Source organism: Tachysurus vachellii, chromosome 9, assembly GCF_030014155.1.
Source record: "Tachysurus vachellii isolate PV-2020 chromosome 9, HZAU_Pvac_v1, whole genome shotgun sequence".
Classification (NCBI taxonomy): Eukaryota; Metazoa; Chordata; class Actinopteri; order Siluriformes; family Bagridae; genus Tachysurus; species Tachysurus vachellii.
Genome location: NC_083468.1, coordinates 25,307,314 through 25,325,763, shown reverse-complemented (window position 1 = coordinate 25,325,763; position 18,450 = coordinate 25,307,314). Strand labels below are relative to the sequence as shown.

General features: G+C 40.1%; 3 protein-coding genes across 3 annotated transcripts; all 3 read right to left on the bottom strand.

The window, feature by feature from the left end:
- Positions 1-4,657: 4,657 nt before the first annotated feature.
- Positions 4,658-9,171, bottom strand: LOC132851150 (extracellular calcium-sensing receptor-like). Its single transcript, XM_060877788.1, has 6 exons — positions 8,954-9,171; positions 8,312-8,600; positions 7,311-8,129; positions 6,798-7,022; positions 5,650-5,773; positions 4,658-5,550 (listed from the first exon to the last, which is right to left on the bottom strand). Exons 1-6 carry the CDS (start codon positions 9,169-9,171, stop codon positions 4,658-4,660), a joined length of 2,568 nt encoding a protein of 855 aa, XP_060733771.1.
- Positions 9,172-10,652: 1,481 nt separating this feature from the next.
- LOC132851149 (extracellular calcium-sensing receptor-like) lies at positions 10,653-14,662 on the bottom strand. Its single transcript, XM_060877787.1, has 6 exons — positions 14,454-14,662; positions 13,663-13,951; positions 12,552-13,370; positions 12,205-12,429; positions 11,641-11,764; positions 10,653-11,545 (listed from the first exon to the last, which is right to left on the bottom strand). The coding sequence occupies exons 1-6, from the start codon at positions 14,660-14,662 to the stop codon at positions 10,653-10,655; spliced, it is 2,559 nt and encodes an 852-aa protein (XP_060733770.1).
- A 529-nt stretch (positions 14,663-15,191) lies between these two features.
- On the bottom strand, positions 15,192-18,450 carry LOC132851148 (extracellular calcium-sensing receptor-like). The gene is made up of 6 exons (XM_060877786.1): positions 18,287-18,450; positions 17,792-18,080; positions 16,825-17,637; positions 16,495-16,719; positions 16,188-16,311; positions 15,192-16,096 (listed from the first exon to the last, which is right to left on the bottom strand). The coding sequence occupies exons 1-6, from the start codon at positions 18,448-18,450 to the stop codon at positions 15,192-15,194; spliced, it is 2,520 nt and encodes an 839-aa protein (XP_060733769.1).

Genomic DNA, 18,450 nt, shown 5'->3' with positions numbered 1-18,450 from the left:
TGGCCTGGAACCAGTTAACTGCCAGATCGGCTCAGTTCTGGAATTCTTACAGGAACAGTTTGCCGCTGGGTTAACCCCCTCGACCCTGAAGGTTTACGTGTCCGCCAATGCGGCATATAGCACCCCGCCGGTGGGGCAGTCGCTGGGTAGGCACCCACTGGTGACACGTTTCCTCCGTGGTGCCCGGAGGCTGAGGCTCTATTAATACCACCTTCCTCTTGGCGGTTTCCTCCCTGAAGAGGATCGGGGATCTGCAGGCCCTGTCTGTGGCCCCGTCTCGCCTGGAGTTTGCCCCTGGCATGGCCAGAGTGTTTCTCTCTCCGAAACCTGGGTACGTACATAAGGTGCCTTCGGCCCGCTCACGACCTGCCGTGTTGCAGGCATTCTGCCCTCCTTTATTTACAGCCCCCGAAACAGGAGCGACAGAACCAACTGTGTCCAGTGCGAGCACTGGTCACTTACCTCCGCAGGACGAGTCCGTGGAGAAAGCCGGAGCAGCTGCTTGTCTGCTACAGCCCTAACAGGAAAGGTTTCCCGGCCACTAAGCAGATGTTGAGCAGATGGGTAGTGGATGCGATTGTGTCGGCTCACGAGTCCTCCGGTCTCCCCACACCGATCGGGGTCCAAGCTCACTCCACCCAGGGTGTGGCGGCCTCTACGGCCTGGTCCGCTGGAGTGGCACTTCAAGACATCTGTGATGCTGCGGGTTGGTCCACCCCGCTGACCTTCGTCAGGTTCTATGACCTTGACCTCAGAGCCACCCCGGGCTCCTCTGTCCTACGTGCAGGTGCTGAGGCCCTCACTCTCTAAGCAGGGTCTGGTCAGTGTGGCGTGATTGGACACTCGTTCCCATAGCGTTTCAACGCAGCTCGAGTTCCAAAGGGGAACGTCTCTAGGTTACGACCGTAACCCTAGTTCCCTGAGGTACGAGATGCTGCGTCTCCGTGCCACACTCCCTGCATCCCTGGGCCGCTTACCTTCTCTCGCAGGAGCTAGCGTCTTGTCCATCTTGCAGCCATTTGTAGCTTCCTGTTTACGCGACGTCGCCCGACACCGACGTCACGTCTCAACGCCTATTGGTCAGATTACACACGTGGTTCAGAACACGGTCACGCAGGGGCGTTCCCATAGTGTTTCGACGCAGCGTCTCGTTCCTCGGGGAACTAGGGTTACGGTCGTAACCTAGAGACAAACTTGGTTGAAACATAATTGAAGTTTATAGTTTGTGGCTGATTTATCTAGGGCCATTCATAAAATAAGAGAATTTGATTTAGACTGATTGAAGTATAACATTTCCAGCATTTGGCAGACACCCTTATCCAGAAGGACTTACATTATCTAATTTTTTTTATACAATTGAGCGTTAAGGGCCTTCCTCAGGGGCCCAATAGTGGCAGCTTGGTGTACCTAGGATCAAACTCACAACCTGAAGCCCAACACCGTAAACACTAGGCTACCACACAATGGTCTTGCTATTTTTGTCCTTCACTGTCTTTTTGTCTTTTGTCCTGCACTGTTTGCACCAGGTTGCACAGATGCACTTTATGTGGCTAGAACTACTTACTAAGTCCTTAGCTCTGTTTTTGTTTTACGTAGCACTATCGTACTGGAGAAACGTTGTCTCATTTCACCGTATACTGCAACAGCTATATATGGTTGAAATGACAATAAAAGTTTCTTGACTTTACTTGACTTGACATCAACAGGCTTAGTATCAGTCATTTCCGTCTAATGTTCAGGTGCTGACAAGGGATATAATGGCCGAGCTTCCGTAATCAAAGCTGACTCTACATAATCCTTGTGTTCAGATGTTCTTGTTCTTTCCTCAGACTAAACAAGAAATGTCCCTTTAAGTTCAGTGGTCTCTCTGTGGTTCAACGATTTGGTGACTCGTAAATGGGATGTCAGTCACAGACAGTGACTGTGGTGAGTACTCTACTACATGATCCTCTGAAATATGATCTAAAACCTCATCCACCTCATCTGCAGTAACATCCTGTGGTACACTGAAACTCTCCATCCCATGAACCCACAGGGTAGGAATAAATCCCTGTGTAGGGTCCTCACTGGACATTCGGAGGCCACAGGTGCAACCACATAGACAGATGAATTGTCAATCTGCTTCACAATCCTGTATACTGTCTTGCTACATTTGTCAGCAATTTTATACTCTAGAGTGGATTCTGGGACTGTGATCATATAGCTGTTTGTTTCTTTTGGCAGATCTGTCACTATGCTCAATGGCTAGTGTATAGCTCTCGTAAAGGCTCTCCTTCAGTTTCTTGACATACTCAGATTGAGATGCTATACCAGAATTCCTGGGATTCAGGCCAAGAGCAAGGTCAATGTGAATGCTTGGTTGTCGACCAAACATAAATTGGTATGGAGAAAATCCTTTTGTGTCATTCTTGGTGCAATTATAGGCATGCAATAAGGAATAATTGAATGAATTCCTTCCACCTCAACTTGTTTCCTTCAGAGAGTGTCCAAAGCATCTCTAAAAGTGTTCTTTAAAGTGTTTCACTGGATTGTCACGTGGATGCTACGGCGTCATTCTGGTTTTCTTTATGCCTAGCAACTGACAGAGGTCTTTTATGACAGAGGACTCGAAATCACGTTCCTTAAAAAACTGTGAATTCACTATAAAGTCTCTCTGGAAAACTATAATGAACAAAGAAATGGTGCCATAAGGCTTTGGCAACTGTCTTTGCCTTTTTTATCAGAAGTTGTTACAGCAACCGCATATTTTGTGAGGTGATCCATGATTATTAGAATTCTGCTATTCTGGGCTAATAAAAAACTTTGGCGCACCAGCTCTACAGTCCTTTCAATACCCATATGGCCTACAGAATCATGCAGTTCTGTAAGACCTACCTGTCTGAAGGCTTTTAGAAGAACAAGCTTGAATAAAGGCTCCCCTCAAATGATGTGCTTCCTATATAAAACATCATTAGTGAGAACAAACTGGTCCTCCTCTTTAGAGCTATGCTCATTCTCAATCTGCGTATGCATATGGTCTACGGGACAGACCATCTGCATGCTGGTTCCTTTTCCATGTACAGTTCCTTGGTTCCTTTTCCAGAATTTATACTGAAATCAAAACTTGATTAGGGTGGCTAACCACCTGTGCCTGGCAGCATCAAGCATTGCTGAAGTCAATACATAGGTTAAATTTAGCCCCGTAAAGGAAGTCAAAGAACTCGTCAGTCACTATACACTTAAGAGCAAGAAATTCAAGTTTATGCACAGGATAATGGCTTTCTCAGCTAGACAGTCACCGGCTAGTCTTCAACTCTTTGTATTTCCGACCTACAACAATTTTGTTAGGGGATTCACACACTGTCTGGCTATTTGGCCATCTTTACCACATTTGAAATGAAACCAAGCCTTTGGTTAGGGTTTCGGCATGGTTTGATATGCCTGAACTTCTACTTTCACTGTATGCTCATTGCCCTTCTTAATATGGGATTCTGCTTTCTACTCCTTATTTGACTTTCAAGAATCCAGCTGCGTCTTCAGTTCGGCAAATTGTCTAATCAGATCTTAAGTTTCAACCTGATAGGCAGTGAGAATGGCAGCATTCAAATCATAGGATAATGAGGCTTCATTTACAGTGTGAACATTCCAGAAGGGTTTTGCCTGGAAACCAAAGTGACGCTGTTTTCAAATTAAAAGTCTTTCAGCTACGCTAAATTTAATGGGGGTTACACATAGAATGTAAATAAGACTTTGAAGCCACGACATATTACAGGATTTTCCATGCTGCTGAAACATTTTTTATTTTCAGTTTTTACAATTTTCAGTATGTTCAATTCAGTTCATGATTTTATTTATTCATTATATCTAGGCATCTATAGAAAAGTGGGATGTAAATGTAGATCACACAATGAAGGGCTGTGATAATGAATTGACTTGATAATTAACAGGTAGATTATTTTCATTGTAGTTCCACTACACTGGAGATCGGTTTCTGAATGTATTTTTTTTAACCAGAGGAATATAGGCTAAAGAATGTTTAACACTGCAGTGTGTCCATTATGGATTTGGTTAATGTAGGCACATGCCATTTAATTTAGTTCAATGTTTAATGTAGGTATCATTTCATGTATGCATATCATTTCTCCACAGGGGAATATACTCTAATAAAAATAAAAATGTACCATCAAATATTTATGAATAGTCTGATTTGTCTTTATATTTGAGTGATCATGATCACACAACGGGGGCACGGTGGCTTAGTGGTTAGCACGTTTGCCTCACACCTCCAGGGTCGGGATTCGATTCCTGCCTCCACCTTGTGTGTGTGGAGTTTGCATGTTCTCCCCATGCCTCGGGGGTTTCCTCCGGGTACTCCGGTTTCCTCCCCTGGTCCAAAGACATGCATGGTAGGTTGATTGGCATCTCTGGAAAATTGTCCCTAGTGTGTGATTGCGTGAGTGAATGAGAGTGTGTGTGTGCCCTGCGACGGGTTGGCACTCCGTCCAGGGTGTATCCTGCCTTGATGCCCAATGACGCCTGAGATAGGCACAGGCTCCCCGTGACCCGAGGTAGTTCGGATAAGCGGTAGAAGATGAATGAATGAATGATCACACAATTACTGGCATTTAAAAAGACAAACACAAACAAGGATTTTATTATGGTGTTTGTTTGATCATTTTTATTTCCCCATTAGATGCTGTTTAGTATTCTTTTCTGGCTTGAGTAATATAATATAACACTTTGGAGCAAATAAACACAAAAGAAGGCCAAAGCTTGAAGCTAATATAGCAAATATTTCAACTGCAGTAGTGAATTTACCAGGTGAACTTACATAGGCAGGTATAAATGCCAGCCACACTGCACAAAATATTAACATGCTAAAAGTGATATATTTAGCTTCATTAAAATTTCCAGGCAATTTCCGTGCCAGAAAAGCCAAAATAAAACACAAACCGGCCAAGAACCCAATGTAGCCAAGAACACACCAGAAGGCCAGATCAGATCCCACCCTGCAGTCTAGAATGATCTTAGAGTGCTGATATTGTGTGTTTTTATAGGGGAATGGAGGGGAGGATATGAGCCATGCAGCACAGATGATCACCTGGACCAGGGTGCAGCTAAAGATGATGAGCCTCTGCTGTGTAGGCCCGAGCCATTTCATCACATTGTTTCCAGGCTGTGTGGCTGTGAAAGCAGCAAGAACCACTAAGGTTTTACCCAGGATGCAGGAGATGCAGAGGGAGAAGGTGATGCTAAAAGCAGTGTGACGCAGCATGCATGACCATGTAGTGGGCTCCCCGATGAAGATCAGGGAACACAGGAAACACAGGGTCAAGGAGAGCAGGATGAAGAAACTCAGCTCTGAGTTATTCATACGCACAATAGGGGTGTTTCTATAGTAGAGAAAGACTGCAAATACAGCTAAAGTGACACAAGCTCCAACAACAGCAATAACTGTCAGTGTTAACCCCATTGCGTCATGGGAAAGGAACTCAACGATCTTGGGAATACATTCTGTTCCATCTGCATTGGACCAGTAATCTTCAGGACAAGCCATGCAGTCTATTAGATCTTTAATAAGTAAAGAAAATAAAGAAAAGGATAGTTAAAATTAATGGATTCATGTTATCTATAATCTTCGCTCTTTAACGTTCTACTGAGGCCACCAACCTGTCTGATTACTAATCTTGCCACTGTCACATGGTACACAGTCAAAGCAACACAGAGGCTCCCCTTGACGGACAGCTTTCCTAAATCCCGGAGTGCAGCTGTCACTGCAAACAGAGACTGGCACCTGTTTACCACAAAAACACCTCTAAGGGTCACTAAGCTATTTTTTTTAGCTCTATATCCATAAATCCCTATCAGATTTTATATTAAGCATCATGTAGCAAAACAACAATTTCTAACATAGAGTTAAAATATATAGAGATATAAAGTCTAATCAGTTATCAAAATGGGGATCAGTTTTTTTTAATTATACCAGTTTCATGCATTTGTGATCTATGGTGCCTAGGAAAGTGATGCGCAGCTCAAGCAATTTAATCTTTTTTTTTTTTTTTTGCACCCTTACTGAGCAATAGCTACCACTAACAGTGCAAGTTTAACTATATGGTAGATTCTATATAGTCACATACAGCCAGAAAATATGCATATACATATTTTATAGAATGTGTACACTAAACTACTTGCTTTCTATTTAGTGCATACTTGCACGTTATGTCCCATTTTGGACACCATGTTGGAAACAACAGGAAAGAACAAAAATATGTAATATACAGCTGTGCAAGTGTGCTCTCTAATTATTCTATGATTATCCTCCTGAGACCCGTATGCTACTCTTGTGTACATTACAATTACATTACAAAAAAGTTTCTCTTAATTCATAGCTGATAACTATAAATTGAATCAGTGTTTTTAAGGAAGCAGTTGCAAAATAATTATACCTAACAGTCCTCATATAAGGTTGGTAGAATAAATATATATAGACAATGAAGTTGTGAGAAAATGTTATGTCCTCATATGAGGATGTTCGGGTCTCAAGAGGTTAAAACTAATTCCTAAAATTTATTTAAAAATTGTTGAGCTGTAAAATGAGCTACATACATGTAGCCAAACATACGTTTTGGGCTCCATCCTAATCACTGAAAACAATGAAAGTTTGCAAAAACAGCAGCATTTAGAAGATCGTTCTCTGGATTCTTGAATGCACTACAGCAGCCTGATGCAACCTTTCACCAAACTTACCAACATTTGACCCTAGTGAACTTCAACAGTTGGTTTCTCATATACTGAACTAAATTCTGAGAGCAGCTTGCCTCACATTTGTCTCCGGCCCACATGATAGGCAAGTCATAAATGACCAGCTCGTTCCCAGCCTCACGTGACCCATCATACATGCCCACTTTAACCAGCTCAATATTGCCAGCTGTTCCCTTCTGCCAGTTGATCAGGTCGTAAGATGGGATCGAGTCACCGTTCATATCAAAGTTCACCAACTCTCCAGAAATAGTGAATGAGACTTCTTGTAGATAATACTGGAGCTATACCACCAAAGACAAGGAGTAATTCTAATCCGTATAGACAAAAAACTATGTTTCAAGGATCTGAATTTCAGAATGTAATTATTATGAGAATAAAATTATGAGAAAGTTTATGAGTAAAATTACGAGAAAAGTATTAGAAAAATAGTATTATTTATTACAGTTAGGCATTATTGCTGTCAGTAATGTTGCAGACTAAGCTTTATATACAAAATTTTAAGGATGGGAATATTTCAATAACAATCTTAACTACACAGTATTATTTATGAAAATAGAGTAAATTGTCACCTGCCAGGGGTAGACATTACTGTTGTCAGCACAAGTGGAGTTAATGAACGGCCCATTTCCAGGTTTGCAGGACGTAAGATTGTGGAGAGAATGAGCAATTGCATACACACTTTTATATATATTATATGGAATGCGAGGACTGGATGTGTTCATGTAGGCAGAGTGTTGCTTGTTTATTGTCTCTTTCCCGGTGCAGAGGGGCAGTTGAGTACTATGTGTAAGGGAGGAAAAGGGAGTGCACCCATACAGAGTACCCCATAGTTCCTGCACCAGAGGGTTTGTTGGGTATGCCTGTGGGTTCATCATTGTTATATAGTCTTTCAGCTTCGGAATATAGCCCTGTCGTATCCCAAACCCAATCATGCCTCCAAGGAAGGGGTAGTACTCACTTCCTGTGAACACTGAAGCAGTTGCCAAGGCCTCACTGGCAATCCACTGAATGCCAGTAACATTTAGATTCATATAGTCTTTCATAAAAGGTGTGAGTTCCCCCTCAGCTGAAAACACCACCACCACTCGAGCACTGGAGCTGTTCATCACACGAATGATCTCGATTGCTCTCTGGCTGTTGTATAACAAAGGAATCATCTCCGAATAGGCCACACAAACATTTGTACCTTCCAGCTCCTTAAGCAGTCCCTGCAGGGCAAAGTGGCCATACACATGATCTCCGCGCACTACACCGACCCATGTCCAGTTAAAATTTATCAGCAGCTTGGCAATGGCTTTCACCTGGTGGGCATCACTGGGGATAACCCTAAAGAAGGTAGGGAATTCTCGCCTGTTACTGAGGCAGGCACAGGATGAGAAATAGCTGATCTGAAAGAGATATGAACATGAATGTAAAATCTTTATGAGCAGATGAGCAGTACAATATGAGATTATACAACAAACTGTAGGTATTATAGGCTTGGTATTCTCTTTCGCACACAGACACACACACACACACACCCTCACTCTCTTTAAAATAAAATTCTTCTGTCATTGCAAAAAATCCATACCATTGGAATGCTAAAATGTTGTAAAATCCTAGACACAACGATAGACTCGGCTGACCCAGATTCAGCAATAACAGCCAACATCGGACTAGCATGTGAACACATCGATCTGTCTGCTTCATTTGGTCCATTCATAACTGCCAGAGCTGCTCTCTGAGCTGTTAATGGGTAAGCACAAGAATCAAACATTTTATAGCCCAGAGTGTGGTTAGGCAGCAGTTCAGTACTGTTGTTAATTTCCTCTACAGCAAGCTTTAAGGTCAGACCCCATCGGAAAGCTTCAGGATCAAACCTGCAAGAGTAAGCAAGAGTAAGATTAAGAGCAATGATAAGCATTTACATGCAAATTATGACCAGAATCTGAGAGACAAGATTTAGTAAGGTATGGCTTTCAGTTTATATTCTCCATTCTGACCTTTATGAACACATAAGTTTGGTTGGGGTTTATTATTATTATTATTATTATTATTATTATTATTATTATTATTATTATTATTACTACTACAGATAACTGTTTAGTTTTGCACTGAAAAGCATTTAGAAGTTAATAGTTCGTTGTCTAATAACAGTGAACAAAGTCAAAGATTTACAAACTCCCTTTCACATTATAATAATGATCTAGTACAGTTTTTAAGTCATTTCTACCCATTACACTTTACTGGTCCAGGCTTGTATGTGCAGTTCAAATCTGGCATTTCCTGATTGTAGTGAAAAGGGAAAATGCCCCCAATGACAAAGTCTCCATCAGCGATGAAGCCCGGTCCCAAGTGATTCTGCAGAGTGCATTTATGATCTAAGGAGAGAATATGGACAGAAAGTACCAGTAGATGAAGCACCAACAGCCACACAAATATAGGAGCCATTCTTAGAGATGACTGCCTAAACGCTTGACACTAGGTTTTATATGCCACACATAGACAACCCTCTATCAGCCACATGGCATCACCCACACACAGTACATAATTTTAATAGATGTGTTACATCCTGTGTGTTGTTAAAGGTTCATTAATTTTGTGTCTACATGCATATTAGAAAGTTTCTTGCATAGTACAAGAAAAATTAAAAACAAATATTAAGAAAGTGGTATATATATATATATATATATATATATATATATATATATATATATATATATATAATTTGGCAGGATTTAAACCTCATCTTAGCATTGAGGCAGAACTGGTTAAAGTTATTTAACCATAATAAATGGCCAACTATTGGCCTATTGACAGAAGGCTATTTTGGTCTTCTGGTTTGTGTTGCTTGATCATAGTGCAACTTTTGGCATTATTGATCATATTATAACATTTGATAAAAATATGTTGATAGAAAATGTTTTTGGGTGTGCATGATACTCTGTGATTAATTGATGTATCCTCTAGTTTGCAACTCCTTTTCATTGCTAGTGTTTCTGGGTTAGGCTCTGGATTACTTCCATAATTTGTTAATATTATGAATAGCAGCTACACTAAGTACTCTCCACTTGTTCTATTTTTCTATCCATCCTGAGGCATCCAAAGATTGTACAGTACCAGCTCTAGTTGTGCTCCTCTTAATGAAGATTTCAGACATTCTAAGAGAAGATGCCAACTCCATGTGGTCTCTGAGGACAACAACCTCCTCATCAATACACAATAATCGGACTGTATCTGAGTGTAGAAAGGACATTATTCATAATAACACTGTCCGTTGTTTATGACATTTTATGATCACACTCTCCAGTGTCACCTAAATGAGGATAAGGTACACATTTGAGTCTGGTTCCAGAGTCAAGGTTTCTTCCTCTTCCACCTAAGGGAGTTTTTCCTCACCACAGTCACCTCAATCACCTCAGCTTTGATAATTAGGGATAAATACAAACACATTTAAATATAAGTCTAATATTAATCTTCAACTTTTTGTATTATATTTCTGTAAATGTTCTGTAAAGCTGCTTTGAGACAATGTCCATTGTTAAAAGTGCTATACAAATAAAGCTGAATTAATTGAAACCACTGTGACCCTGACCATGATTATTTAGTATTTAAATAATGTAATTATATTTAAATTATTCAAAGTATTTCAATTTAAATAGTAAACTTTATATAGGACAGAATCCAAATGAATTCCATTGCTTCAATGTTTCTATACTTTCTGTTTATTTCCTGTTTTAAAGAATAAAAAAAATCTCATTTTTTAATGGTAGACGTACAAACATGTACTGTATACATACAAACAGTACAGTGTGTGTGTATATATAAAAGCCAGTGCATTATAGGTGGCAAAAATATGTGGATCAATTACTAGCTGTGGTGACTGCTAATGGGGCAAACAAAAAAGCAAAAGAAATAAAAAAAAGAAACATTTATTTCCCCATTAGATTCTGTTTAGTATTCTTTTCTGGCTTGAGTAGTATAATATAACACTTTGGAGCAAATAAACACAAAAGGAGGCCAAAGCTTGAAGCTAATATAGCAAATATTTCAACTGCAGTAGTGAATTTACCAGGTGAACTTACATAGGCAGGTATAAACGCCAGCCACACTGCACAAAATATTAACATGCTAAAAGTGATATATTTAGCTTCATTAAAATTTCCAGGCAATTTCCGTGCCAGAAAAGCCAAAATAAAACACAAACCGGCCAAGAACCCAATGTAGCCAAGAACACACCAGAAGGCCAGATCAGATCCCACCCTGCAGTCTAGAATGATCTTAGAGTGCTGATATTGTGTGTTTTTATAGGGGAATGGAGGGGAGGATATGAGCCATGCAGCACAGATGATCACCTGGACCAGGGTGCAGCTAAAGATGATGAGCCTCTGCTGTGTAGGCCCGAGCCATTTCATCACATTGTTTCCAGGCTGTGTGGCTGTGAAAGCAGCAAGAACCACTAAGGTTTTACCCAGGATGCAGGAGATGCAGAGGGAGAAGGTGATGCTAAAAGCAGTGTGACGCAGCATGCATGACCATGTAGTGGGCTCCCCGATGAAGATCAGGGAACACAGGAAACACAGGGTCAAGGAGAGCAGGATGAAGAAACTCAGCTCTGAGTTATTCATACGCACAATAGGGGTGTTTCTATAGTAGAGAAAGACTGCAAATACAGCTAAAGTGACACAAGCTCCAACAACAGCAATAACTGTCAGTGTTAACCCCATTGCGTCATGGGAAAGGAACTCAACGATCTTGGGAATACATTCTGTTCCATCTGCATTGGACCAGTAATCTTCAGGACAAGCCATGCAGTCTACTGAATCTTTAGAAAACAATCACCAAAAGGTTATTCAGTATAAAAATTGAAACAGTTACTTGTGAGTTTGAATATATGTGAGTTGACAAAAACCTACCAACCTGTCTGATTACTAATCTTGCCACTGTCACATGGTACACAGTCAAAGCAGCACAGAGGCTCCCCTTGACGGACAGCTTTCCTAAATCCCGGAGAGCAGCTGTCACTGCAAACAGAGACTGGCACCTGTTTACCACAAAAACAGTTAGATGTCAGTAAAGCTCTGAAATAAGCATCAAGATATAATAAAGTTAAATACAAATAACTTCTATTTCATTCTTTATCATGACATAATGTCAAATCTAAAGAAAAATAATAACATTTTGGATTTATTAATGTCTCTAATTAACGCACTTTCCTGTCAGTAAAAAAAGGGAAAAAAAAATTGTATTTAATGGGCTTTGAATTTTTTCCTAGTAAATGTTTCATATTCATGCTAATTGCCTCACAGTCATTGAAAGGTATGCAGCATTGAAAATAATACTCTTTGGCTTCTCAAATAGAGAAGACTGATCCAGGTCTCATCAGAGGTCTGTGTGCTTTGAAGCAACTTACCGCCACTTCACCCTACAGAACTTCAACAGTTGGTTTCTCATGTACTGAACTACATTCTGAGAGCAGCTTGCCTCACTCTTGTCTTTGGCCCATGTTATAGCTGTATCATAAATGACCAGTTCACTCCCAGCCTCTCGAGCCCCATCATACATGCCCACTTTAACCAGCTCAATATTGCCAGCTGTGCCCTTCTGCCAGTTGATCAGGTCGTAGGACGGGATCGAGTCACCTTTCATATCAAAGTTGACCGTCTCACCTGAGATAGTAAACGACACTTCCTGTAGGTAATGCTGGAGCTATCACACAACATAAGAAATGCGGACCAAGAGCAATATTATAATACACCCTAATTCATTACTATAATTAACAAATATAAATTTATATTATTTATTTTGACAATAGAAAGAATGACCTGTACCTGCCATGGATAGACTTTAGTGTTGTCAGCACACATGGAGTTATTAAATGGGCCATTTCCAGTTTTGCAGGAAATAAGATTGTGGAGAGAATGAGCAAGAGCATACACACCTTTATATACATTATATGCAATGCGAGGACTGGATGTGTTCATGTAGGCAGAGTGTTGCTTGTTGAGTGTCTCTTGCCCGGTGCAGAGGGGCAGCTGAGTACTATGTGTAAGGGAGGAAAAGGGAGTGCACCCATACAGAGCACCCCATAGTTCCTGCACCAGAGGGTTTGTTGGGTATGCCTGTGGGTTCACCGTTGTTATATAGTCTTTCAGCTTCGGAATATAGCCCTGTCGTATCCCAAACCCAATCGTGCCTCCAAGGAAGGGGTAGTACTCACTTCCTGTGAAGACTGAAGCTGTTACCCAGGCCTCACTGGCAATCCACTGAATGCCAGTAACATTTAGATTCATATAGTCTTTCAGAAAAGGTGTGAGTTCCCCCTCAGCTGAAAACACCACCACAACACGAGCACTGGAGCTGTTCATCACACGAATGATCTCGATTGCTCTCTGGCTGTCATACAGCAGGGGGATCATCTCCTGATAAGAGACACACACGCTTGTATCCTGCAGTTCATTAAGCAGTCCCTGCAGGGCAGAGCGCCCATATGCATGGTCACCCCTAAGCACACCCACCCATGTCCAGTTAAAATTTATCAGCAGTTTGGCAATGGCTTTCACCTGGTAGGCATCACTGGGGATAACCCTGAAGAAGGTAGGGAACTCTCGCCTGTCACTCAGGCAGGCGCAGGATGAGAAATAGCTGATCTGAAAATGGAAATGTACAACATTTATCCATGAAGAATAGAGCTTATACACTGACACGTACAGCAGTTATTCTTTAATATTCAGCAATTTTTAATATTTAAAGGAAAATGGGTGCTCAATTATGGAGTCCTGGGCATTACAAAAGTGTTCAATTCTTCTTGTTTTTATACTCTTTCCTAACACACAGCTACATATTTGAAAATGCAAGCTTACAATTTTCCACTAGCATACAAATAGCAACAATCAATTAATGAAATCGACTAATTGTCAGTTGACATTAAAACAATGTTACCATTGGAATCCGGAAAGGTTGTAAAATTCTAGACACCACAATAGATTGAGCTGACCCAGATTCACCGATGATGGCTAGCATCGGGCTAGCTTTTGAACACATGGGACTGTCAGCTTCTGTTGGACCGTTCATAACAGCCAAAGCTGCTCTCTGACCAGTTAAAGGATATGCACAGGAATCAAATATTTTATAACCTAGAGTGTGGTTAGGGAGCAGTTCACTACTGTTGTTTATTTCCTCCACAGCAAGCTTCATAGTCAGAGCCCACCGGAAAGCTCTGGGATCAAACCTGAACAAAAAAAAAGAATGAACATGAGAATGATATTGCCCTGCCACATTAATACACATGGCTGAGGCAAAAAAATTGCAGTATACTGTATAATATTAGCAGGCAGTTAGAATAACTTGTTTGATTTAACCTACAATTGTTTTGCGTGTTTACAGTGTTATGTAAAAAACAAATAAATAAATCAATAAAATACAACATCATGATAAAGAACATTTAGGTTACTACAAGTGAAAATACCACCCTATGTAAAATATATAATAATGAAGGAAAAAAAAACATTTGAATGCATGTCTAATTCATTATATGCTGTTTGGTATTCTAATTTAAGATTTGATTAAAACATCAGAATGAGAAAGCTCTGCCATAGTACTAAAATTGGATGAGGCAAAAATGACAGTATATTGTATGTTTTCCATTATGACCGATTTGCAGTTCACTTCTTCTTTTGATTTTAGGCAGAAAATAATTCAGTGGATTCCACAGTTTTTTTAAACATTCATACCCATTACACTGCACAGGTCCAGGTTTATATGTGCAGTTAAGATCTGGCATTTCTTGATTGTAATGCAAAGGAAAAATGCCACCAAAGACAAAGTCTCCACCAGCCATGAACCCTGGCTTAAAAGTATTCTGCAGAGTGCAATGACTTTCCAAGGATCCACAAAAGATAGAAAAGCGGAGCACCAGGAGCCACAGAAGAAGGATTGCCATCTTCAGTGATGAAGGTCTTTTCCTTACAGTGTATCAAAAGTGGGCAGGCAACTATATTTTATATGCCAGACATAGGCTGATTCCCAAACTAATCATGTGTCACAGTCACATGGTGTCCCTGTCTACCCACAAACATAATCCTACTTATCTGAACAACACGCTTACCTGGATTTTGAGTGTTTATTTATAAAAAAATATATATTTATTTCTGCATAATTTGCATATTATTCTGTCATTCCAAAAATGTATGTTTCTTATACCTTTATTTTTTAAGTTGCTAAATCTATATTAATAGCACACACATTAGCAGGTGGATATAGTTTAATTAAAAAAATACTTCCATTAATGATACTATTTTATAAACCATGGTTTATTTATTTACTAAGTCTCTCCACAAGTATTTTTAATGTTTATTGTCAACATGTATTTTTATAAACATATATTTCTAATAAATATACAAGCACCAGACAAAAACATGTACAGTAGGTGACAAAATAAAATGACATACAGTTATAATAATAAAGAATAATTATTTTGTTCCCTTTCCCATTAGATTCTGTTTAGTATTCTTTTCTGGCTTGAGTAGTATAATATAACACTTTGGAGCAAATAAACACAAAAGGAGGCCAAAGCTTGAAGCTAATATAGCAAATATTTCAACTGCAGTAGTGAATTTACCAGGTGAACTTACATAGGCAGGTATAAACGCCAGCCAAACTGCACAAAATATTAACATGCTAAAAGTGATATATTTAGCTTCGTTAAAATTTCCAGGCAATTTCCGTGCCAGAAAAGCCAAAATAAAACACAAACCGGCCAAGAACCCAATGTAGCCAAGAACACACCAGAAGGCCAGATCAGATCCCACCCTGCAGTCTAGAATGATCTTAGAGTGCTGATATTGTGTGTTTTTATAGGGGAATGGAGGGGAGGATATGAGCCATGCAGCACAGATGATCACCTGGACCAGGGTGCAGCTAAAGATGATGAGCCTCTGCTGTGTAGGCCCGAGCCATTTCATCACATTGTTTCCAGGCTGTGTGGCTGTGAAAGCAGCAAGAACCACTAAGGTTTTACCCAGGATGCAGGAGATGCAGAGGGAGAAGGTGATGCTAAAAGCAGTGTGACGCAGCATGCATGACCATGTAGTGGGCTCCCCGATGAAGATCAGGGAACACAGGAAACACAGGGTCAAGGAGAGCAGGATGAAGAAACTCAGCTCTGAGTTGTTAATGCGCACTATAGGAGTTCCTCGATGATGCAAGAATATTGCTAATACAGATATTGTCAGACATGACCCCACAATAGCTATCACCATCAACACAATTCCCATTGTGTCCCTGTGAGACAGGAACTCAGTCACTTTAGGGATACATACTGTTCCTTTCATGTTGGACCAGAAATCTTCAGGACAAGCCATGCAGTCTATTGAATCTTTAAAGACAAATGCGGGGAAAAAACTCATATATTATTTTTGGAAAGCTATTTAAAAAATATATATAGTATTTACATGTTCGAGTGTTACCTGTCTGATTACTAATCTTGCCACTGTCACATGGTACACAGTCAAAGCAGCACAAAGGCTCCCCATGACGAACAGCTTTCCTGAATCCCGGAGCACAGCTGTTACTGCAAATGGATTCTGGCACCTGATTTTACACAATATTAAAGATACAAAAAAAGCAGCCAATAGCAGGGATTTGAATGAGATATAAAAGAACCAATCAGCAATCACACTGCAGTCAATTATCTTTTTTTTTTTTTAAATAGTCTACTGAAACTAAATTGAGTTTGCATGTTATCATGCAGTGTTTATTATGTGAGCACCTTGCCTTGCTCTGATTACCAGGCCACTTAATTTTTTCATCCATGATAACCAGTTCCTTCCCAGCGTCCATTGAACCATCATACATTCCAACATTGATAAAGTTAATGTCTCCATCTGGGAATCTCTGCCAATTGATCAGATCATAAGATGGAATCGAATCTCCTTTCATATCAAAGTTTACATGTTCACCAGAGAGTGAGAAAGACACTTCCTGAAGGTAATGTTGAAGCTGCGATGTTGGAAAAAGAGGATATAAAATAAATAATAACAACTATGTTAATGATATATTTGGACTTATGCATATTTTTACTTTAGTGTATCTGAAATACTCTACCTGCCATGGATAAATATCATTGAAGTCTGCACATTCAGAATTAGCAAAAGGTCCATTTCCAGGCACACAGTGAAAAAGATTATGTAGGGAGTGAGCAATGGCATATACTGCTTTATATACGTTATAAGTGACACGAGGGCTAGAGATGTTCATGTAGGCAGATTGCTGCTTGTTGATTGTTTCCTGCCCTGTGCACTGGGGCAGTTGATTGCTATTGACAGATGAAGTGAAGGATGTGCAGCTGTATAGAGTCTCCCACAGCTCCCGCACCAGGGGGTTAGATGGATACACCTGTGGGTTCACTGTCATCAGATACTCTTTCAGCCCTGGTACGTACCCTTGACGGATAGCAAATCCAATTGTTCCAGCTAAAAATGGATATGTTTCCGCTAATACTGAGGCTGTGACCCAGGCCTCACTGGCAACCCATTGGATTCCTGTGATATTTTGAGCTGAAAATTCTCTTAAAAAAGGGTTAAACTCCCCTTCTCCTGAAAACACCACTACTACCTTTGCTGTGGAATGTTTCATCACATTTAGAATCTCTTGGACTCGTTCCTGCTTGAAATCTTTAGGTATCATTTCATGATATGCCAGACATATATCAGTGTTTTCTATCTCTCTTTTCAGGCCTTGTAATGCAAATCGGCCATAATCATGGTCTTCAGTGACAACTCCAATCCATGTCCAGTGAAATCTCTTTAAGAGCTGAGCTATGGCTTTCACTTGATAATCATCACTTGGGACTACTCTAAAAAATGTAGGAAATTGTCTACGATCACTTAGACATGAGCAGGTTGAGAAGTAGCTTATCTGAAAAACAAACAAGAAAAAAACAACAAAAAAAATCCTGGCCACTGAAATTTGATAAGATTTTGTATTTTTAGATGACTAAATTGTATTACATCTTGAACATTAGAAGAATATACCGAATTGGTAGTATGCAAACAAAAATATCATCCTTTACCATAGGTATTCTGAAAGGTTGCAGTGTTCTAGAGACAACAATAGATTGTGAGGAACCAGATTCTCCAACTATGGCGAGTAAGGGACCTCCACGAGTACACAATGAGCCTTGCCCAACATTCTGGTCATTCAATACAGCCAGGACTGCCCTTTGAGCTGTAACCGGAGTAGCACAGGAATCAAAGATCCTGTAGCCCAGGGTGTGGTTTGGCAGAAGAGCTGTACTGTTGTTGATCTCATCTATAGCAAGCCTCATTGCCAAAGCCCAGCGCAATGCCCTGGAATCAAACCTAGAGTGTAGATAAACATTTTAAAATCCAGTAATAACAAATATTAAAAATATTCAATTACAGACTCGTGATTGATGTTTTGTAATAATAAGTATACTGGGTGAATGGAGTCACACATTCTTCTTTAAAAAAAAAATAATCTTGCAAACATCTTTTACATCTTTTGTTATAAAAGACTGCATCAAATGAATATTTCATATTCTCACCCCTGACACTGTGCTGCCAAAGGTTTGTTTGTGTACTCTGCTGTTGGTAGATCCACTCTGTAGTGCAAAGGAAATATTCCTCCTATTGTGATATCTCCATCAGACATGAATGCAGGTTGATCAAAGTCGCCTTGTAATGAACACTTTGATGATGGGTCAGACAT

Bases quoted from the DNA above. Each gene is read 5' to 3' on its own strand.
- LOC132851149 (XM_060877787.1), bottom strand. From the start codon at position 14,662: ATGGCAATCCTTCTTCTGTGGCTCCTGGTGCTCCGCTTTTCTATCTTT. The intron at 13,371-13,662 runs GTAACATTGTTT...TTCCATTTTCAG, and splicing joins AACCTTTCCGGATTCCAATG to ATCAGCTATTTCTCATCCTG. The intron at 11,765-12,204 runs GCAAGCTGCTCT...TGTGGTAAACAG, and splicing joins GGGCCAAAGACAAGAGTGAG to GTGCCAGTCTCTGTTTGCAG.
- LOC132851148 (XM_060877786.1), bottom strand. From the start codon at position 18,450: ATGTCTGACCCATCATCAAAGTGTTCATTACAAGGCGACTTTGATCAA. The intron at 16,720-16,824 runs GTAGAGTATTTC...CCAACATCGCAG, and splicing joins ATGATATTTATCCATGGCAG to CTTCAACATTACCTTCAGGA. The intron at 16,097-16,187 runs GTAACACTCGAA...TTGTCTTTAAAG, and splicing joins CAAGATTAGTAATCAGACAG to ATTCAATAGACTGCATGGCT.
- LOC132851150 (XM_060877788.1), bottom strand. From the start codon at position 9,171: ATGGCTCCTATATTTGTGTGGCTGTTGGTGCTTCATCTACTGGTACTT. The intron at 8,601-8,953 runs GTAGAAATGACT...TTACTCTTGCAG, and splicing joins GGACCAGTAAAGTGTAATGG to GTTTGATCCTGAAGCTTTCC. The intron at 5,774-6,797 runs GCAAGCTGCTCT...TGTGGTAAACAG, and splicing joins GGGCCGGAGACAAATGTGAG to GTGCCAGTCTCTGTTTGCAG.